Source organism: Ctenocephalides felis, unplaced genomic scaffold (assembly GCF_003426905.1).
Source record: "Ctenocephalides felis isolate EL2017-DRISC unplaced genomic scaffold, ASM342690v1 CF-g0.4_SCAFFOLD_01604, whole genome shotgun sequence".
NCBI lineage: Eukaryota > Metazoa > Arthropoda > Insecta > Siphonaptera > Pulicidae > Ctenocephalides > Ctenocephalides felis.
The window spans coordinates 480,457-505,266 of NW_020537758.1; the positions used below are offsets into that span (position 1 = coordinate 480,457).

Genomic DNA, 24,810 nt, shown 5'->3' on the forward strand with positions numbered 1-24,810 from the left:
CAACATTATTTTATTTTAAATAATTGTTTATATTTGGAATTTTAATACTTATTACGTATTATAGTAAGTATAAGCTTTATTTAATAAATAACAAATAACTTTCTTAACGACTTGACATAAATAAGTAAACATAACAATAAATGTCAGATAATTTCTCCACGTGACATGTCAGAGCGGCAATTTTAAATAATTAAAAATAAAATTGATCAAATTTATTCAGACTTTTTATCAAATGAGAATAATTTTCTACATATTTTGATGATAATTAATTTTAATCTTTTGAAATAAAAATAAACGTTATGCAAGTTATAATTTCAGTTTTAAATAAATTAGTAAACTATAACACAAATGATAGTAAAAATCCTAATGAAGTATGACAGATAAACGCAAATTGACTGGTGATTAAATATTAATGCTAACAGCAACAGCTCATTAATAATACTGTTCTACATATAAATAATATTAAATTCGTTTCGCAAAACCATCCACTACGATAAATCAATAATTGTTTCGAAAACTTTTCATATAAACTGTAAGCCGTCAGATCGGTTGGTATCACTTTCATGACAGTTTTTGTATTTATCGAAATGTAGGTTACAGTCAACATCGTAAAATAATCGAAGAAAAGATTAATTTCAAATGTTAAAAGTTAAAATTATTTGTAAATAACATTCAAATACTGTATGTTTCATTATGAAACAAAGTTTTGTGCGTGAATTATGTGCGGTTTGCGAATAATAACGTGCGCGATTTTCTACAAGTTTCGGCTGCAGAATGTCGTTTAAAATTGTAGAGAAGATAAATATTATTAAAAGTTAAGAGAAAAAGATATAATTTTATACAAAAACTCTAAAAACGTGTTTTTATTTTCATATGAACTTTTGTGCGATGAAAATATTGTTTTGTAATATAGTTTTATACGCATTTTTACCGCAAGAATAATTTTGTAATAAAACAAGATTTTATAAATAAATTAAACAGTTGCTTATGATTTGATGCTATTTTTGTAAATTACACTTTTATATTCAGCTAAAACATTTCTAGTAGTATATATTATATTTTTGAAAACAAATTGTAACCTTTTCAACAATGGTCAAATCAAAGAATAAAAACACCGACAACAAAAACATAATTATAGGCACCAGAAAGGTAATTTTAAACTTAAATTGTACTAATATATCAATTTTTACCACATGCATTTATTTTCAGCGTAATAAAAAAGTTGTTTTTGATCCTTCTGATAACAACTTACCAAAGCGCAGAAGAAGCAGTGCTGTGAAATCAAACGATTCCATAAATTTACAAGATGTAGAATATTCCACAAAACTGTCAAAATCCAATTCGTTTGATGAAGACAGTAGTCATACAGCACGAACTGAAAACATTGAGGTGACAGCCGGGGTTTGTTCTGTTTGTAGAAAGCAAAAGAACGATAAATTCATCTCATGCTGTGACTGTTGTAATAGAGGTATGAAAATAATTGAAATATATAATAAAAATATGTTTTACCTATTTGTATTTCTATTAAGCTCATGTGAGTTGCTTGGACACAAACATCGGCATCCTTAGAATGCGCCCTGACAAGACGTGGCAGTGCCCTTATTGTAAAATTTGTGTCATTTGTGAAGAGACTGCAGATTCGGTAATAAAATATTCAAACATATTAAATAAACACAATAAGATGTAAAGCTTATAATTTTATTTCCAGGGTGTTTTGACTGTGTGCAAAACATGCTCAGACGCCTATCACGCACAATGTCACACACCAAAGATAAAAGCTTCTTTATCAGCATCCCCTGATTGGATTTGTCGCAATTGTAAAGGCACCTCAGCAGACTTTGATTACACGAGGTATGGTGTTATGAAACTCCAAAAAGTTGTAAACACCGTTAACAAAAAGACTATAAAGGATAAGAAGCCAATAGTCAAATGCAATATTAAAACCGAGAACAGTTTCGAAGAAGATGTTAAGTGCAATAAAGATAATGTGAAATTGGAGAAGCCAAAGGAGGAGGAAATTAAATTTGTTGATATAAAAATTGAAAATTTGTAAGTGATTGCTTGTAAATATACTTAAGAATTTCACTTCTAATTTTAATAACTTTTAGAAGTCCAGAACAAGATGTTGATCCAGATATTGATGAGAATATTCCTGATGTAACAAACTGGACAAGTGATGAAGTTTGTGAATATTTTACAAATTATTTCCCAGAAGATGCTTTCACATTCAAAGAAGAGGTAACACTCGATTATATATCCCATTTAACCACTTACAATAATATTATATCCATTATCTTTTAGGATATTGATGGATTAGCAATATTGCTCATAGACCGTGAAACTGTGATAGAACATTTGAATATGAATCTGGGGACAGCTCTGAAAGTGTGGAGACACATCGTGTTGCTGCAAGAACGCAAAGAAAATTTCAGCAGAGTATATCTTTGAATGATAAATCAGACTGATAATTTGTATTTTATATAAATGAAAGCAAAGAATTGTACATATTATTTATGATAGATAGTTAAATCAAATGCGACTGAATAAGAAGTTTTTTACTTAGCAAAAATGTATAAGGATATCAGTTGTAAATTGTGGTAATTAGTATTCATTACCTAAAAAGATTTCAAAATGTTATAAGACTACAAAGGGTATTAATATAATTTATCAAATATAACTTACATTTTTGGCAAATTTGCACAAAATTTATTAAGATGCAAAAGTTTTACTTGCAGCATATCAGTATATTTGTAAACACCTCATAAATTAATATATGTATTTTACTTCTTTATTCCTTCAAAACTAAAAATTTAAAACTACTACTTTAAAAAAAAGTAATCCTTCAACATAACCTAAAACTCACAAATTTATTAATATAAACACATTATGCTTTTTATTAAATGTTTGCAAATTACAAAACATTTTAAGCTATCATACATCATATATAAAACATTAGTACACAAAATTTTATAAGTTAAATTAAATTATGCATAATTTACAATATATTTTTTTTTTCAAAGACATTAGTAGACAGAATTTAATAAGTTAAATTATATTTAATATAAATTATTTTTGTAAAAGCTGCAAAGTTCAAAATTTGGAATGATAAAAATAAATACAATCAGTACATTTTATATCTAATATTATTATTAAAAAAAAATTATACTCAAGGGTATTCTGGTCTAGAATTTTTAAAAAATCAGTTTTATTGGATATTTTAAAAGTTTAGTTATTCAAAAATATGTGTACAAGAGATTTTTTCAAAATTTATATTAGTTTTGGAGATATAGCTGTTTGATCATGATAATCCTGCTGTGCTTTCTTACGATACCCATGACTTCTCAACTTAAATATATATATATATATATATATATATATATATATATATATATATATATATATATACTCTATAGATTACTTATGTCTCTAGGCCAACATATCCCCTCAAAATGTAAAGAAGCCGCTGCAAAAATGTCAAATGTACTAGGTCCTTATAAAGTGTGCTCAGATCAAACAATTTCACATCAATTACATAATTTAATGTAATGTAAGAATCCACAAAATGATTTCATCATTAAAAACTGATTTACAATGTCTGCTTAAGTATTTCTTCACATGTTACCTATTTATTTTAATTCATAACATAATACAATACTTTAAAGTAAAATTTGACTCAGAAACCATGATATCTACTTAAGTCATTATTATCTAAATATACTCTTTTATTCTATAACTAAATCACTAAATTAAAAGCATAATAGTAACAGATAAAATTAAATTAACTTCAATATATTAAAATTTATTAACAACTAACATAAAATCAATAACAAACCGATAATTAAAATTGCATAGGAATAAATCAGCTTTGATAAAAAAACATATTAAAAGCATACGGCTGTGCATTTTAACATTTACAACACAGAATAATGTTTTAATTCTCTGACACCTAAATATTGTTGAGCTTTATTAAAAAAAACATATTTCTGTGCACGTGTAACAACCAAAAGCCATATTATATTATTATACCTTACCTTTGAATAATTAAATCAATTAAATAATATTTTATCGTTTGCTTTCATTATTTGATTGATTACTTTGTGTAGTCGGTGGAATATTTGGCAAAGTTTCAGCAACAGCTGCCCGTTCTGCCAGGAATTTATCAAATTCACTGCTTGTAATACTGTCTTCGGGAACTTGGGCTTTGTCTTCAACCTAAATCGTAAAATAAAAATAATAATAAAGCATTTGTGAATTGAACTTTGTTGTTTAAACAAATAAAGCATCTAGGATAGTGTAATAAAATAGTTGATATTGAATAACAGAACATGCTTCTTTTTTATGTTAATTTATGAGTTAAAAAGCAAATATTAAAGCAATTGATGAAACATTTTTCATGCAAAGTCGTGTTAAATTATGTTACTACTGATTGTAAGTAAGAATTCTACCTAAATGAATGAAGAAAATAAAAAAGCAATCCATTTTACCTTTTCATCAAGCCAAGCAGCAATTTCATCAAACTCAGAATCCCTTGGCTATAAATTTAAATAATAAACACTTAAAGCAAATGCACATTGAAATAAAAATGCCAGAAAAAGTAAGATCATTGAATAATATATATATATATATATATATATATATATATATATATATATCTTTATTACTCTGTAAAGGAAAATACTCTTGCACAAGAAAAAAAGTGGTCAAATATTTTTTCGATAAGATATTTAAACAAAAAATAACAACACAATGATTTATATAGTCTTATTATATAAAGCTTTTCAAAAAGATATTACTTACAAGTTGTCCGGCTTGTGGAATTGTTGGTGGTACATTTTTATGTGTATTTGATAATAAGTCCAAACCGTGTCCTTCCTTCATAGCACTGGAAATTAAATAAATATTCATATATAATAGATGTAATGATAAAAGAAATATAATTATTATCAATCAGTTATTATATTATGTTTAAAGCTTTTACTAAAATCTGGTACAAGCTGTTATATACACTTTGATATTGAAATTTTGAGTAAATCGTAGTTGAAATGCGGATTTTAGTATTTCCATAACTTGCAATATATGGATTAGGTACATTATTTTAGTTTTCTTCAAATAACTTTTAAATTTCATTCCGGACATTATAATTTGCTTACAATGATAAAAAATAGATAAAATTCATTAAAATCTAGTCAAAAATGTTTTATGCACTTGGATATTGAAATTTTGAATAAATCCTAGTTGAACTGCGGACTTTAATGTCTTGAACACTTGCAATAAATATGATGCATATCAGTATAGTTGTCAGTTCGACTAGTATTTTTACAGGGCCCGCCTATAGTGTGTTAATTACAAAAATCTGGTATTAATATTAATACATTATTATAACTCTCCTTATTACCTGGTTGATCCCTCACTAGAAATGTTTCTCGATTGTGCAAACATATCAAATTCATCAATTCCTTGTTGTGAAGTTGCAACAGGCTTTTTATCTATTTCTATAAAAAAACAATATTTATAAGAGTGTAAATCTGTTATTTCAATATACTGATATTACCAAATACATACTTAAATTGGAAAATTTTGTGTCAATATCAGAACCACCAGAAGCCACTTCACTCAAATCAATTAACGAATCCGGTCCTATATCTGTCTTGTCAGGTTCACCTAGAAGAATATAAAAGAATAATAATTATTATTATTATTATTATATAAGTGTTTTGTACTTGTTTTACCTGAATTTGTTGTTTGTGGAACACCCATAGCTTTGCCAAGAACTTGTGAAGGTGAAGTAATGCCACGGTTCTTTTCAAACCTGCTGTATCTCAAAAATAAGTTATTCATCTCGTCATTGATTCTCAAAAGTTCTGCTGTGATTTCATCATTTGATAATTTACTTATCAAATCCACAATCCGTGTTTGCATTGAGCGACATGTTGAATGGAGCTCCTAAAAGTTTACATTGAATAAATATTAAAACATAAATAACTCAATGTTTGTACCATTACCTGTAACAATTGTAAGTCTGCAGGATGCTCTTGTCCGGGTCTGAGTTCTGTTAGCATTTCACCAAGCACAGACATATTTTCTGTAACCATTTGCAATTCTGATTGAAGTTTAGCAATTTGCGAAGGACTCAAATCTGAAGAAGTCTGAGGTTGATGCATTGGTGCGGGTTGGCGTGGTGAATGTGATAAAGCAGGTTCATCTTCATGAACACTCTATAATGGTTTTAAAATATATAAACCACTTGGTATAAACTGAAGCAACTTTTAACCTAAAATATGTGCTACTTACTCTGTGTGGTGTGTGAATGGGTGCTGCTGTATCCACATCTGGAGCAGGAAACTCTATTCCTTTGTTTCTCAGTTCTGAATACACACTAACAACACCAGACAATTCTGGTTGATTTTGGAAAGCATCCGCCCAACTTTGAATTAAACTCAAGACTCTTTCTTGCACTACAGGAGGTGGATCATTTTTAGGCCCAATTAGTTTCACCTAAAAAATATAATATACATAAATAAAACTCATAATTAATACATCAACATGTATTATTACCAAATCTTGTATGAAGTCTTTAGCGCAGACTTGGACATGAAGTGGTCGTCCACAGTTTTTGACACAGGTTTCTAACACTGTTAAAGTGTATAGTACAACAGTATAATTTTTGGTTGTGCTTTGTTGCAGTCTTTTTCTAATGGCTTTTACGGCATCTCGAGCATTTTCTGCAGATGCATTTACCAAGTCACATATCTCCATGTTAAGAGACCAATCTTCTGCTTCCAAGCCTCCATCGGTAGCCTTTTCTGAAAAAAGAAAAATAATAATAAGTATTATTTTGAATATATATATATATATATATATATATATATATATATGAGTGGGTGTATAATAAATAGAAACAAAATGGAAATCTAAATTGATGGTAATTGATGTTAATTAAATTAACACATAAAATTGATAGATAACTGATAACAACATACTTAAGATTAAACTACATATTGCTATCATTAATAGAATACTTTAACATATATGCAATAATATCTGAATGAATTATAAAAGTGAAATTAATATCAAGAAAGTTTGTATATGTTGTTGTGCAAATTTGGAAGACTTCATATAAAATTTTTCTACAAACCTATTTTTTGGCCCACTAAAGTAGAAAATGGATTGCCACCGAGAGCACCGACATTAAAAAACGACATATTTATCAATATTTTTCTTTATTTTCGTTTAGTTTCTCTAGCTACAAGAAGCAACTGTCAAAATATGATCTGTCATTTAATTAGATCGAGTCACTCACGTATGAAGTTTTGCATGCGTTGCAAATATTACAGCGATGCCAACATTACAAAGTAATGGAAAACTTCAAAGTGTTTACATGAATTTAACGGAACGTTTTTAAAAATGTTATTGTAAAATATGAAATGTGTTAAATATAATTGTGCAACTTCTGCACCGGTTTTAACTTTGAATTAAACATGTCCGAAAAAGAATAATTTTGTCCAAAGATATTAATAAGTAAAATGATTTGAATTAAGTTATCAGATAAAATGCAACAGCCAAAGAATTCACTTTTTTAATTTCCCGTAATTTAAATATATATAAAATCAAAATACTTTAAATTCATATAAAATTAAATATATATAAAATCAAAATAAATTCGAATAAGATTGTGATATATGGCTCTTGGACCAATTTTGACGAAATCCAAATAAAATTGCGACAAAATTCCGATAAGATTGAGATAAAATTCCGATAAGATCGCGAGAAAATGCCGTTAAGCTTCTGGTAAATTATATCAAGTTTCCGTTAAGTTTGGGACAAAATTCCGTTAAGGTACGCGGCTAGTTTCTGTATTACTTTGTAACGAATACATAATTCAAATTTATGAATTTATCAACAATTCAAAGTATTTAAATCAGTCCTCTGAACTCTTTGAATTCTTTTCTGATGCTGTGAATATATAAATTAATAAATAAGACTAGTGGGGTGTATGGCAAATTGCTGGAACTTCCCGTACTTCGAGGAATATTGAAGGTTTTCAAATAGATTATTATAAATATTGTAACATTGTCTAATATTTATAAGAATTATATAACCTAAATTTCAAAGTTGAAATTATCTGTTTAAAGTATATTAGAACTTTAGTCTACCCTACGGGAAGTTAATAAAGCATATGAAGAAAATTGATTTTTCTATAATGAGTAGACTATTACCATTTTAATTACAAGTTATTTCCATTATAACAAAAGACTGTTGTCAGAATCATGTGTCAATTATGATTTGACGTTTTGAAAATATTTTCAGGGATTTTTTGGCAGGGATTCTTTTATACTTGAACCAAATCCGAAATTAACGAAATGTCTGATTTGAAATACAGATATCCGATTCCATATTCGTGCGGGGACAATTACTTGCCAGCTTGCAAGTTGGGGAAGGACCTCAAAATTGATATAACGGATTGTAGTAATAAAATCACACCTAGGAGGTAAATAGGAGAAATAATTATCGAATTAATGATTACATGAAACTTGTAATAGGAAATAAATTTGAAACGTTATTAATGAAATAGTATTGCCATGTTAGAATATAATAACAGTTAACTTCAGCTATATTATTTTTTTAAAATGCCATCCCCAAAAAATGCAACGACGAAGAGTCGAACAAAACGACGCAAAAGCTTGATAAGTTAGCTAAAACATTTATGATTATCAATCAGCGTTTCCCAATTTATTATTATTTTGCAGAAAATCAGAACCCGTCCCGTTCAAGAAAACAAACGCCAGCAAAAGCTGTTACACTCTACTAAATACCCCAACGTCCCCAATCCAGTTCCGTACAACCGTTTCCAGGACGAGTGTTCCAGAAGAGGATCTTCCTAGCAATAAGGTTCGTCAACGATGCTGCGAAAGGACTTCGAGGGAAAAGGACTTTTATGCCAGTAAATTGAGGACGGTGCATGCCCTCTGCGAGGCTGTTCTGACGGCCAGACGGAAGACCAAAAGCGCCGGGGTGAGAGCAATCAGAACTGCAATAAAAAATTACTAACTAGTGGTGTATGGCATAGTGCCTTAAGGCAAATTGCTGGAACTTCCCGTACCGTAATGAAATATTCGAGAAATTTTAAACGTTTTCAAATATATTATTACAATTACTGTAACTTTCATTATTTTTGCCATCTTATTATATCTGAGCAAATCAAATGTAAATCATAAATCAATTTATCTCCAGAACATTAACAATCGTCATTTCATTTCGAATTCAATTTAAAAAAAATAGTTTCCTAATTTACACAAAATTGAAAAAGTGCTCCCGCATAGTCACAGTCTAAACGCATTTGCAAATAATTCTGTGCGACATTTTCACTTATACTGTGCTTAGCTTGGCGGCATTTTCACATTTTTCAATAGTTCCAGTTTTCACAAAATTGGAACAGAGTGCATAAACAGTCTAAACGCACTTGACTGAACATTTATACCAGAGTGGCGCTCAGACTGTGCTTAGCCTGACTAATTTTTTGAATTTTTAATCCAAAATTACGAAGATATTTTATGGAAATAAAAAAAGATGTAATAATTTTTTATCCTCAAAAGCAATTGTTTTGTCAATACAAGCAGAAAGTTTTTTAGACCATTCAAATCGGACGCTTAGTTCACTCAAAAACTGACATTTTTTGCACATTTAGCTCCGTATCTCCAAAACGGCTGGAACTGCCTTTGCCAAAAACTAATCTCTCAATCATTGCAAATTGAATGTTTTTTGGATCATTCGAATCGGATACTCCTTTCTCTCAAAAACTCGATTTGTATTTTCTGCACTCTTTGCTCCGTATCTCCGTAACGGCTGGACCTGCCTTTGCCAAAAATTAATCAGCACATCTCCCTATCAATTTAGTTTCTGAGGTATGCCAAAATGTTCAGAAACCTTCAAAACGTCGAGAAATGCAAAAATTTTCATTTTCAATTTTCGGCCCATTACTATAACTACCGTACAGGAAGATAAAAATATTGTTTTTTTTCAAAAATTGCATAAAATTCATACCTCTATACCAGAATACCACTTTAAAGCTTAGAATTGTAGGCACAACTTAAAAAGTTTAAAATCTCAATTTTTATTTACTGGAGCATTGGCTTAGCTAAAATGAAAATATTATTATAATTAATATATATTTTTTTAATTTAGCCTGATACCGCCAGATACGGAAAAAGACCAAAATCGCCGACAGAGAGGATTCTACAACAAATTTCGGTTCTTTCCTCAACGTCTTGGGCTGAACAAGACAACAAGAGAAGTAGATATTAGAAAAAATATTCACAAATCGATAATAAAAGTATAAATATTAATTATATGTTTGATTTATTGTTTATTTTTTATGTATACAGGGTGTCCCAGAACTCAACGTCATGAGAAAAAAATAAAAAAATAATTTATCTCACTTGTTCGAAAATTATGAGCCTGTAAGTGCAATCTAGAGCTTTGGTGAAAATTTGATCATTATCGGTTATTGTGGTTAAATTTTATTAATTTTTATTCATATAAACTTTGGATCTGTAACTGTGAATAATATTTCTAGAACCACAGTCAAAAATAATGACACAATTGACCCAAGTTTTTAAGAATTAAGACTTTTTTTGAACTATATATTTAACATTTTTGAAATTGGTCAACTTTGAGAGGCTTTCCTTAAAAAAAAGTACTAACATGAAAAAATGGTGATGAAAATGGTAAAATACTTGATAGTTTATTTATTTATTTATTTATTCATTCATAAGCAAGCCGTAATCAATAGTCATAGATATTATTTCAGGCCCTTGTCAGTTTCATAATAAGAATGAATTTTCTTAATTGAAAGAATAAAATCCTAAAAATAATATGATTTTTCTCAAATGTGTCAATTTAAATAAAATATTTATATGCCCTTAAGAAAGTTTATAAGTGATATGCGTTGCAGTGCATAAACCAACATACATATAATTTGTATTAGCTGCTCCTTTCACTTATATACCACATTTGCAATCAATTAATTATTTTTATACTAAATTTTCTATTATGAATCTTCTCTATATATTAGGGTGGTCCATAATATGGACATTTTCGAATTTCCTTGCACCCAGAGGCACAAATGCTTCGAAATTGATTAAAAAATTTTTCTGAAAGTTTCAGCTCTTAATATTAACATTTAGATAGTTCACAATTTAATTAAAAATTTAATATATTCATTATTAACATATATCACGAAGTAAATTTTTGCGCCATTTGTGATAGCATTTGTGAACACAAATATTATTTCAATATTTATAAATTATTTATAAATTATGGACCACCCTTATATATATATATATATATATATATATATATATATATAATAATATTTCATTTACTGAAATCACAGTATCCCTAAAACAAAATCTACATTCAATCAAAATTTTAAATAACAAGTCGCGATACATTTTATTTTATCTAAAAACGTTTGTTAATTTGTAATTCGTTGGTTTTAATCTGATTGTATTAACTAATGAATATTAGATGAATAAAAATGAATGAACGTGTGGCAAAAGATAAAAAATCATCGTCAAATGAAAATAATGGAACTTTGAAAAAGAGTCAAACTGCTAAGGAACCTCAAGATGTAAAGGTGATAATAAATTATGTAATTAAAATAGTTAATTATATATATATATATATATATATATATATCTTCTATATATATAAAAATAAGTCGGGTTTTCCTTCCTGACGAAATAACTCCAGAACGCACGAACCGATTTCGACAATTTTGCATTCGTTGGAAAGGTCTCGGGCTCCGCAAGGTTTATAGCTAAGAAAATTATTGGTGCATGGCATTGTGCCCTAATGAAAATTGCTGGAACTTCACGCACCGTAATTAAAAATTCGAGTATTGAAAATAATCAATAATTGCAATTGTTTTAAATAATTGCAAATAGATTATTTTCTATATATATAAAAATAAGTCGGGTTTTCTTTCCTGACGAAATAACTCCAGAACGCACGAACCGATTTCGACAATTTTGCATTCGTTGGAATGGTCTTGGGCTCGCAAGGTTTATAGCTAAGAAAATTATTGGTGCATGGCATTGTGCCCTAATGCAAATTGCTGGAACTTCACGCACCGTAATTAAAAAATCGAGTATTAAAAATAATCAATAATTGCAATTGTTTTAAATAATTGCAAATAGATTATCTATATATATATATATATATAAAAATAAGTCGGGTTTTCGTTCCTGATTAAATTTTTCCTTTTCAAATATAAAACAAACAAAAAATTTTTTCATCTTTCTCACGAAACCATCTGGTGGCGAAACGGAGTTCGTCGGGTTTGCTAGTATATATATATATATATATAATTAACAATAATTAATATTAATATATGTTACAAAACCTGTATTACTGAATATTTCCTCTATAAAATCTGCTTGTAGATAAAATTACGAGATGGATTTTTGTACCAAACAAAGACAGTTCCAGGACTTTCCAAACAAATCCAGGAAAATAAGGCCAGGTAAAAACTAAATTCTGCTCTTACAAAATGTTCCTTCAAATCCTAAAAAGCACAAACATTATCATTAATAAACAGTATAATTTTTTCCATAATTTTCTATTATTTTCTCAGGGCGATTTGTTTAACAAAGCAACTGGAGGAATGGAATGAGTATTTAAATTGTTTGAAAAAAGAGACGTGTTTTTATCGAAAAAAACTGAAAACAATTGCTGATTTGTGTGCTGGTGAAAAAGATGAATTTGCTGAAAGTGTTGCTAGCATCTGCAACGAGGGATGAATTGAATAAATTTACTTGTTAATGGTTCGATGTCAAATGTTAAATTTCATAACTATAATAAATATTTATTTTTAGATAAATTTAACTAATTATTTGAAATTGTATAAAACAATCATTTGTCATATTTTATATCAAAACAGCTGTTGGCCAAATTTTGGTAGTAGGGTAAAGATGCATCCATATCTGAAAAACCAAAAAAGGCAAAGATTTTTTAATAACAATATTTGAAAGTAGAGGGCAAAAGATGTATAACAAGCCATTACATTGGTTTTTACGACATCGCCATCAGAACAAAAACAATAGTTTGAGATCCATGACAAAAGTATTTTCTTTCCATGTTAGTTCTTTTAGATGTGAGCACTGTTATTTAGTTTACCAGATCTCAATATAATTTTTATGTGTACGTTATTTAATTGCTTCATAAAATTTATTGTTAATTTTAGGTTAGATTCAAGTTTTTTCTTATTTACCCCTACAAAATTTTTCACCTGGGTGGAGTAAAAGGGACCAACTGAAACTTTATCCTGGCCTATTAAGCTAAAAAATCAATTTTACAAAAAATAAATTAAATAGTTATTTTAATTCTACTGATGAATATTTCTGACAAGATTCCAGATCAAGGTTATATACAATTTATAAAATGCAAAATATAAATTTCCTGGGTAAAAAGATTACCCAGAAAATTTATATTTTGCATCGGTTTAATAATGTACCTATAATTCCATAAAATTCCTATTTGTCCCCTGGCCGTCCTATTTTACCCCGCCTATGGAATAAAAAGAACCAGGTGACAAACTTTTCAGAAACAGTTTATAAAACACAATTCTACAATTATGAATTAATTAGTAATATGCTAGCGAACAAATTAGATATACTTTTGAAAAATAAAGATCTCTACTGACTAGCAAATCAAATATCTAAATAGACAGATAATCAAATATCTTAGTAGACAAGAAAAAGAACCCTTCTGAGGAGCAAATTGAATATATAGGTGAACTGGAATGTTGCTAATTAATTACTATTATTTTTGAGTTATTTGACAAAAACCAAAAAATGTACCGATTTTTTTATTTATTTAAAAAAATATTATCGAATTCAAAGTCGTTTTATTCCAAACTTTTATATAGGAGTGTATATAACCGTTGGCATGAAATCGTAGTAAATTTTATCTAGTTTCTTCCTATCTAACTGAAAAGGGGTGCTTTCATATGATTTTTATGAGTTATTTGACAAAAACCAAAAAAATGACCGGAATTTTCTGTTAAATGCTAAAGAATATGAAAGATCGAATTCAAAGTTGTTTTATTCCAAACTTTTATATCGGGGTGTATATAAGTGTTACCAAAGAATGTAGTAAATTTTATTTAGTTTCACCCTATATTAAGTTCTTAATTATTATTTTATTAGAAACATTCCAGTTTACATATAAGTCTTTACATAATGTTACTTTTTCCTATATATTAGTTTTAGTTATTTTTATCTCTATCATTGCCTCAGTTTAGTTAATTTATATTCTGTTTCTTTCAATTTTGTAATTTGTAGTTCACTGAAGATATGACATAAGATTACATGTCGAATAGTAATTTTTTTTTATTATAAACTATTACATGTTTTATTTGATGTATACCTTGCCTTACTGATTTTGGATCGCATATTTCAACATCAAAACCATGTAAAATATTTTAATTTTTAAATTTCCATGATAGCAACAAGCAATACCTTATTGTCAATATCAATAAATTCATAATTCCATTCCTAGTAGCTCGTCAATAAATGAAATATTAATATGTATCATGGAAAGAAGATCAGAAATGCCCAAAAATGTGATAAATTTGTAATTCGACCTTTTTTACGAGGTGACGGCTCGTTGCAAAGAAAGCTATCCTGATGTCCTTTGCCTTGTCATTTGTCAAATAATTTGTCTTGTCGAAGAAAAAGTGATAGTCTTTTAAAAGGATAAAGATTTATTAGTTTCATAAAGAATATATAGAATTAAGAAACATCAACGCGTTTCATCCAAGGGTTTTTAATATTTTGAAATCGGTATCTGAGAAAACGTCAACGAAAGTCAATTTTTGATTCAGAGACATATTTATTTCCGAATTCGGCGTCAAACTATTCAGAATGACGTAAAATAGACATAACATTAGCAAATCGGATTTTCTCCTTTGTGAATATACTGAAATCGTTTCTAAATCCGTCTCGGTTTCTTGTCAAGAATGAAATTCAAGCACAGTCAGTCATTAGCAAAATGACAGGGCAAACACTTGGACTGCTGACATACCACAACTGTTCACTACACTGTTTCAGAACAAAAAAAACAATTTCTACTCAATTTAAAAAAGTACTTATATATTCTTATGTATGAATTTAAAGAAAAATTCAATTCAATTTATTAATAGTAATAGAATGAAAAACATCCTTATATACCTCCTTAAGAAATAATCAATAAACAAATTGTTAGTAAACTACATTAACATATAATTAATTAATATAAAATTGATTTTTTACAAATTGTTTAATAATTAGTTAATGATTTTTAAATTAATGAAAAATAATCAAACAATAAAATAAATAAAAATGTACTTATAATAAAAATATAAGTATTACTATAAAAGTACATAAATCGTCGATTATTCAAGTATTTTTTAAAGAACCATTTTAGTAAAAATTGAAGCAAAACATTCCTTTATTATATGATAATTAATTATTACATTAATAAAGACAATTAACTAAATATTAACAAGAAAGTATAATATTGAAAATAAAATAATTCTCATGTTGTAGCTGATTTTATACAGTTTTATTTCAATAATTTGTGTTAGCTTTAAGTATTACTATTTGTATAATTAATATATATGTATATACATGATTTTAATATTTTATTCATATTTTAAGAAACTAGCGTTTTTGTTCCACGACTTGCCAAAATAATATTTGAAGTAGGATTTTAAATTTAACTATTATTATTATAATTTGATACACATGTTAAATAATACATTTTACATATTATTTTAGGACATTATACACATCTACCCCTTTTCCTTTTTCTTATTTCACTGTAAACATTGTGAAGTAGAAATGCGATATTTATTTATTTGTTGTTCTACGACATCAACCCTTATTCGAAATGATACGATATTTTCTTTTCTTAAAATTTTGACAAGTGTATTATATGACGATGAAAATAAATAAAAATAAAGAAAATCACACAGTCATCAAATTGCATCTTAAAAAAATCGAAAATTAATAGACTCATAATAGAGCTAAACATGAATAAGAAATATTAAAGGATTTTGCATCAAAATATATAAGATTTTTTTTATTTTTATATATTTTACATAATTTTTTGAGTGATATTAACGCTTATTTTTCCTTGCTTTTTCTATTAATTTATGATAGTTTAAATTTGTAAAATAAAATTTGAAGCAATAAATACAAATTAATTATAAAATTTATACCAAAGTGTAAATTCAAACAATAATGTTTGATTTATGTAATATTAATAGCAATCTATTTATTCGCAATCTATTTATATTTTACATTTTTTCGACGTAAATTAACGATATTTTTTCTGCATTTTCTGTTAATTACTGTTTATTAAATATAATATTAAATGTTCATATGAAACTTTAAACAAATGTTAAATCATATTACATAAATATTTCAATTATTAATCTTAATTATTGCAACTTATTGACCTTTTTATTGTTAACCCCCGCGAGTCCCAAGCGTTTGTTTTTAACCTGAAACGAGATGCCGTTCGAGGGTCGTTCAAAGTTCGGATGCCCCTGAACTTAAATTCGTGAATTTTTAAGATTTTTATAACAAAATGTATATTAAAACTAATTATATTGATTATATAAGATTAATAGTAACCGATTGTATTATTTTTATATATTTTACATAATTTTTACAATTAAAATTAACATAATCGATCTCCGTACACTTACATTATGATAACAATATTTTTTGCTGTTTTTTAGTTAACTCATGATAGTTTTTATCAAAATTACATATTTAAAATAAAATTATTAACCAAACATGAAAATTGTAATTTTTAATCAAATATATTGCATTTTATTCGCTTTTTAGTTGTTAGCTTCAGCGAGTTCCAAGCGCGTGTTTTTAACCCGAAACAAAGTGCCGTTTGAGGGTGGTTAAATGTTCGAGCGCCCCGAACATTTAATTCGTCAAAAACCAAGATTTTTGTATGAAACAACAATTACTTATTTATATAATATTAACAGCTATTAATTTTTTAAACAATTTTCAAATATTAACCTAATTTTCATTAAACCAAATATTATTTTACAATCCCTTTCTCCTCAAAATACGACGAACCAATAACTCGAAATCTTTTACAAGAGAGGGGCGTTCCCAGAAACATGAATATATATAAATACATATATAAATATACATATACAAATGTATATTTACACATTTGAGAATGTATTTTTGAACCCAAACTCCGCCCAGACATTAATACGTCTAATTAAAACATCTTAAGATTTCGTAAGAGAGATTAGTATTGTACAAGATTGTTCGAGAGATAACCGAATGAGAAAAAATAAGATAAAAAATACATTTTTGTAAAAAAATAAATGGAAGAAAATAATCTAAATTGGTAAATAAAGAAAATTTATAAAAAGTGTAAAATTTAACTATTATTGCATATTAAAAATTGTTATTAAAAATATTGATTTCCCAAAGGCAACTGACTAGTTTATAATTAATCCAATAAAATACTATTTTGTTAACAATTAAATAAAATAAATAATTTAATAATCATTATAAATAATGAAAATCATTAATTGAAATTGGTGCTTGTGATGTTGTTAAAGAAAATTCAGTTTATAATAAATTAGTTTAATTTAAGGACAAAATTTAGTGACACAAAACAATCACAAAATGATTGTGATTTCTACTGAATAAATAAAATATTATTCATAAATAATGTTATGTAAATTAGTTACTAAATATTACTTACTGATATAAATATTTAATATATATGTCCCTATATATAATTTATATCAAGTGAAAATTCGTTACAATACTCATTATTGTTTGTTGAATAAAATTGTGTATTTAAACTTAATAATTATTGCGACGAGTGAATTATTTAAATAATTATAAAAAAATATTTTATTTATTATTAATTATTGTGATAAATAATAATAAAATGCCAAAACTTAAGCGTCGTCAATCGATTGAGCAATATTCAGCTGATGATAGTTTCGATGATGAAATTTCAAATTCAGGATCGAGTGGTTAGTAAAAATTAATTTAAATAATATATATATATATATATACTTATAAAATATTGAAGAAATTACATTTTCACTGGAACATTCATTCGATGTTTTATATAAGTCATGCTGAATCATTGCTTTTAAACAAAAATAACTAACCATGGTACTATTAATAATTATAATTCAATTCATTAAAATATTCAGAACACGATATTTGCATGTTTGTTTACTTAAGTATAATATAAATTAATTTAATTTAATTTAATTGTATTATTCATGTATAAGTTAAATTTTCAGTAAAAAAAGTAAATTATTTTGTACTGTTGAATTTCTTTGTTTCATTCGGGCATTTTCTTTAAAATTGATTATTAAAAAAATTGAATGTTTTGTGTTATTTGTAATTTATAAGATGAAAATCAACCACCTAAAATATTATAGAAAATATTATGGAATTCATATATATGATATGCATTTATAAAAATTAATTAAAATTTCAAATTATACTTTTAGTGCAGGCAGATTATTCAAATTATTTATTATTATTAATTATCGAAGTATATTAAGCAAAGTTGAATAAAATAATCAAATAAAATATTTTATTACTATGGTAATTTTTTATGTTAAAAAACAAGTTACTCTTCAATAAATTCTACAAGAATTATCGTAAAAGTTAAAATATAAAAAAATAGTAAATTTTAAAAATACAAAATAAATTACACATTTATTAATATACTTATAAAAAATATTAATTCGCTCTTACAGAAAATTTAACTAAAAACTAATATATGTTAATTATTGAAAGTGAAAAGTTTGTTTTAGTGAAAAAAAAACGATTTACTAATTTTATGTTAACCCCGACGTTTCAAGTCATTCTGAATCGAATGAAAACAAATTTGAAAAAACTATATGTGTATGTGTATGTATATGTAAATGTTTATTCGACTTTTTAACATAAACGGTTAAACCAATTTCAAAAATTTACAAGTCGTTCGATGTAACTGGATAAGGATTATAGTTTATCAGTTTTGTGCGACGATCGGTCGAGCCGTTTCTTTGTAATTAGCAAAAAGTGTGAAATTTGTCATTCAGGTTTTAGCACAATTTTGGATCGAATTTAAAAGTTCAAAAACTGTTCAAAAGATATTGATTGGGAATCGCGTTCGGTCTGGCCGTTTCTTTGTAATTAATTGTTGACAATTAATTTTCGACGATTTTGTTGAAATTTTATATGACGATAGATTATATAGTCTGGAATAACATACTGCAATATTATAGGCCTACGATCAGCATTTAAATTATAAAAGTTTATCAAAGTTTAGAATTTCGCCGCACGTTTGACCAATTCTAATAAGAATCTGTTCTAAACATATGTGCGTTCTGTGTTTTCTAAGCTTCTTACGTCCACTCTTAAATAAAATACATTTTCAAAATACGAGAAAGATTAAATGAAATATGTTAATTCATTTATCTCTATCCTCCAGGTAAGAGTCCGCCGCAGCAGCGCAACGCAGCGAACGCCCGCGAAAGGGCTCGAATGAGGGTGCTGTCGCGCGCCTTCTGCCGCCTGAAGACGACGCTGCCCTGGGTGCCCGCCGACACCAAGCTGTCCAAGCTGGACACGCTCAGGCTGGCCACCAGCTACATCGCCCACCTGAGGAACGCCCTCAAGGAGGACAGGGCGCTCGACGGATTCACGGAAGGGATCAACAGTACGGCGGACGGGGCGGTGCACCCGATCACACTGGTAATAATAATAATAGTAGTTATAATAAGAACTAGTGGTGTATGGCATCGTGCCTTGAGGAAAATTGCTGGTACTTCCCGTATCGTTATGAAATATGCGAGAAATTTAAACGTTTTCAAATATATTATTACAAATACTGTTATTGTTTCATATTTTTTGCTATTTCGTTATATATGAGCAAATCAAATGGAAATCATAATCAATTTATCTCCAGAAAGAACATTAACAATCGTCATTTCATTTCAAATTCAATTTAAAAAAAAAATAGTTGCCTAATTACACAAAATTGAAAAAGTGCTCCCGTATAGTCACAGTCTAAGCTCATTTGCAAATAATTTGTGCGACATTTTCAGTTATACTGTGCTTAGCTTGGCGGCATTTTCACATTTTTCAATAGTTTTTACACAAATTGGAAAAGTGCTCCAATACAAAACAGTCTAAACGCTAAAGTTTACTGTAATCAATAGCTAACTACGAAACACCAAAAACGTACATAGACATACCCTCGGGCCTCGGCACAGATTCTTTTTAGAACTTCGGAAGCACGAGGCCAAATTCTAAACTTTGATGAATTTTTACAATTCAACTGCGTATCGCAAGCCTATAATATTTTACTATGCTGTTTCAGACTACGGAATCGATCGTCAAAAAGAATCAACATTTAAACAAAAAAACGGCCCGGCTGATCTTTACCAAAAACTGATCAACTCTTTCTCTCAAACAGTTTTTAAATTTCAAAATCGATTCAAATTGTGGGCTAAAACGTGGTCAAAAAATTTTACACCTTTCTACTAATTAAAGAAACGGCTCGGCCGATCGTCGCACAAAACTCCTTATCGAGTTACATCGAATGACGTTTAATTTTTTGAAATCGGTTCAGCCGTTTTTGAGAAAACGTTGACAAAAGGTCAAAAATCGGTTACATACATACACGTACAGTATACATACTTTTCCAAATTTGGTCTCATTCGATTCAAAATGACTTGAAACGTCGAGAGAAATTTCCGAAAGAAAGAAGATTTCTTTCGGAATCTTAAAAATCAAAAAGTTCAATTAAAATCATCAAAAGGCTTTCACAATTAATTACGAAGAAACGGCTCGGCCGGTCTTCACCAAAACTAATCAGCACTCAATATCTTGCAACGTTTTTGAATTTTTATAATCGATTTAAAATTGTGAACTAAAAAATTTACACTTTTCTGCTCGGTATATTTCCATTAAAAAAGATGTGTTTTTATTTTATTTAAGAAGTGCTTTACGCTAAAAGTGTGAAAGATGAAAGATTGGTATGGATTTCAAAACCCGTAAGCAAAATTCTTAAGAAAAATATCTCTAGATTGGTGAAATTAAGACGTTTGGGATTGTTTTCTTTATTTTTAATATGTCAACTTTGAATGAAAGAAGGAATAAGATTTTCAAACGTTGCAGCATCTTTAGATATAAACGAATTTCTTAATAAACAATTTGTATAAAAAATACACTTTACAAATATAAAATGATAATTTTTTTAGGCCTCAAGACCATTAAATGAAAACTAAAGTTAGTTTCTCCATTATTTTTGTCCTTAGCATTTATATCATGGTTTGGACTATTTTTCACACATATGCCTTTTAATTTCACATTTATGTACTATCATTGCTTAGTATTGTTAACATCTACTTCACTTTTAAATTAATCCGTGTATTGTCCTAAAAATAGTGGAATCAATTTCTGATTAAAATTAAGTTTAGTCATATAATAATTATTTAATAACGATTAAAATCTAAATGTTACTATATTTATATTATAATAATTAAATTATTTGTATCGCTATGAAGATGATTTAAATTAAAATTCAAAAATTTGTAAGGGTAATTAAAATTTAAAAAATTACATTTACTTTGATACTTTGGTTGAAAATTTTATTATGTATACATATACATACACACACACATTATATATATATATATATTAATAATATATTCTATGTATGTTAAATATGGGCAAAAATCCTTTCGACACCTTTTTAATCTTTCGACGACGTCGACAATTTGTCAATGTCGTTTGAAGTGCCTTTAGGGGTCGTAATATATTACAAATAGGGTCAAATTCCTTGTAATGGGTCTATATTTTCACCACGAAAATGACAAGAAACTTTCGAACGGATTTTAATGATGCGTGAAATTATCATCAGGAAGAAATGACAAGGATAATATATATATATATATATATATATATATATATATAGAAAATATAAAATTGTATCTGATTCAGTTACCATTATAAAACCAAAAGCAAAAAAACTGAATATTATTTGATTTATTAATATTCAATTTATAAATATATATTTTATTTTTAAAACTGGTCTATCATTTTAAACAAAACGAGTTTATGGTGATTTCATTAAATATATAACATTGAATAATTTTTTAAACTTTTAGCCATGCAAATAAAATCAAACACAAATTATTTTCCCTAGATTTTGCGCGTGCACGTTAACCTAAAATGGCGCACCGACCCAGGTTGCGAATACTTTTAGGGAAAAACTTGCCCTGACGCCGTATTAATATAAAGATAAAAAATATTAAAAAATATAAAGATATTCAATTATAATAGATATTATAATAGTGAAATAGTCAAATGAAATGTATATATAAAATGTTTTATAATCTCTTATACCAGGCCCCTCTGTCTGACAGAGATGTGAAAATAATGTATATATATAAATAAAATAAATAAAAATAATTGTAAAGAAAAAAAAATAATCAAGCCGAGTTAGAATGGAAGATCTTATCTCATATTTCAATTTCATCATCAAGTACCTACATTTTTTAGTATCATTAGATTTGCAGTAAACTTTTAGACTTTGCTATTAGGTGGATATTATTATTATGGATGAAAGTTTGAAAATAATGTATTTCGAGCGATGAGTCGTATGTAATATGTTAATTGTGTCGTTAAGCTCGCGCCAAAGAAAAAAGGCAGTTGAACCAAAGGAAGGCAAATGTTCCCAGCTGTTGCCTTTGGCCGAGATCCGAGATCCAGGGAAGCCAGAGCGACGTTTCCGCTTCGTACCGATTTTCCCAACATACACAATTATATATATATATAATATAGATATATATATATATATATATATATATATACAACTATTTACATCTCGTAATGCTTCAACACCCGAATACAAAAGAGAATCCTCTAACCCAAACATTAAACGAAACGCAATCAAACAAAAATACATACTCGCAGAAACAAATAAACACTTTGTCTTAAAACCGATGACGTTCGAGTGAACAAAGAAGCTAAATATATCACAAAATTTACTTTTACTAATAAGGATAAAATAGCTAAGTGTATAATGCAGAAAAATGTATTACAAAAGAGTGTAAATACAGTGTTAGGCAAGTTTTTGCCCGAAAGTGATTGCAACCTGAATCAGCGCGTCGTTTCAGGTTAGCGTGAATAGGGGAAAATATTTAGTGTTTTTACTCAATCAAATGTAAATCATATATCGATTTATGTCAAAGTTTCTAGAAACATTGATAGCTGTCATTTCATAGTGTTTTGTTGATTAAATTAAATTAAATTGACTAATTTTTTTATATTCCAATATTTCAAATATAAACTGAGATTTTTAATATTGCCTGTAATCTAAGTTCGATATAAATGGATACGGTGCCCATAAAATTTAAAATCGGTTCAGTAGTTTAGGTATCTATTCCGGAATATGAATATTATATATGAATAAAATTTATATTATTTCGTTTATCAACAACAAAATATTTTTTTCTTACCACTCCGGCAATTTAATTATTAATTAAATATATATTTAATACTCATTTGTTATCATTATTATCTATTTAACAATTAAAGCATCCCAATAATATTGAAAAATAGCTAATAATTTTACAAAATTGAATTATAAATAATTTAATTATAAGAGTATCTCAATAATATTACAATATACAATATTTTTCGTACAATTTAATTGTATGAATATGAGATTTTTGCATATCTCAGAACATTTTGGCATATCTCACAATCAGAACAAATAGATGTGTTTGTGGGTGTATGAATGAACAGACTTCAGAAATTTAAAAAACATTCGATTCCTATTGAAAGGGAGATGTGCTGATTAGATTTTGGCAAAAGCAGGTCCAGCCGTTTCGGAGATACGGAGCTAAATGTGCAAAAAATAGCAGTTTTGGAGAAAAATAAGCATCCGATTTGAATGATTCAAATAACTTGGCAAAACAATTGCTTTTGAATAAAAATTTATTTAATTTTTTTCTAAATTTTTGTTTGTTTTATACCGAAAATAATTCAGATTTTAATTTTAATGCTTGCTAAAGTTCTAAAATACACTTATATACTTTAAATAAATTATTTCAACATTGCAATTCAGTTCATATAATTCTTATAAATAATTAGACAATGTTACAATATTTATAATAATCTATTTGAAAACATTCAATATTTCTTGAACATTTCGTTACGGTACGGGAAGTTCCAGCAATTTGCCTTAAAACACGATGCCATACACCCCACTAGTTGCGTTTTTCTTTCGAAATAAATATTAGTAAGTTTTTTCCTACAAAGCACCCGCAACCTGGATCAACACCTCGTTTTAGGTTAAAGTGCACACGCAAAATCTAGGGAAAATACCATATTTTTGTTTTTATTCTTAAATATAAATTCTTTTACAAATTCTATTTATTTTAGAATATTCATAGTTTCTGCAATATTTATTAACGTCTCGAAATATTAAAAAACCGAATATGAATTTTCTCTATTAAAAATTCAATTATTTAAATAAAGTTGGAAATAAATCAAATATTAAAAATAATAATAAAATAAAATAATAATAAAACATTTTTTGGAGACATGTGATTTATGAAATTATTTTAACCAAAAATAAGCCTAAATCAATTTTTTGGTGTCAGTTATATACCTGAATATTATTTTGAAAACTAAGATAAAGGGAAATTTTTTGTTATGAATTTATTAACCATTTATCAATTACTATTTATTTTTT

General features: G+C 27.4%; 3 protein-coding genes across 3 annotated transcripts; 2 read left to right on the forward strand and 1 right to left on the reverse strand.

Annotated features, from left to right (window-relative positions):
- The first annotated feature begins 951 nt into the window (after positions 1–951).
- LOC113373017 lies at positions 952–2,636 on the forward strand. Its single transcript, XM_026613354.1, has 6 exons — positions 952–1,149; positions 1,210–1,468; positions 1,530–1,642; positions 1,709–2,049; positions 2,109–2,238; positions 2,302–2,636. Exons 1-6 carry the CDS (start codon positions 1,090–1,092, stop codon positions 2,446–2,448), a joined length of 1,050 nt encoding a protein of 349 aa, XP_026469139.1. The 5' UTR covers positions 952–1,089; the 3' UTR covers positions 2,449–2,636.
- A 1,262-nt stretch (positions 2,637–3,898) lies between these two features.
- On the reverse strand, positions 3,899–7,269 carry LOC113373043 (TOM1-like protein 2). Its single transcript, XM_026613379.1, has 10 exons — positions 7,136–7,269; positions 6,556–6,803; positions 6,292–6,495; positions 6,003–6,215; positions 5,730–5,943; positions 5,563–5,661; positions 5,396–5,492; positions 4,798–4,882; positions 4,485–4,532; positions 3,899–4,212 (listed from the first exon to the last, which is right to left on the reverse strand). The coding sequence occupies exons 1-10, from the start codon at positions 7,200–7,202 to the stop codon at positions 4,063–4,065; spliced, it is 1,425 nt and encodes a 474-aa protein (XP_026469164.1). The 5' UTR covers positions 7,203–7,269; the 3' UTR covers positions 3,899–4,062.
- A 10,713-nt stretch (positions 7,270–17,982) lies between these two features.
- Positions 17,983–21,334, forward strand: LOC113372689 (musculin-like). The gene is made up of 3 exons (XM_026613042.1): positions 17,983–18,070; positions 19,534–19,796; positions 21,308–21,334. The coding sequence occupies exons 1-3, from the start codon at positions 17,983–17,985 to the stop codon at positions 21,332–21,334; spliced, it is 378 nt and encodes a 125-aa protein (XP_026468827.1).
- The last annotated feature ends 3,476 nt before the right edge of the window (positions 21,335–24,810 follow it).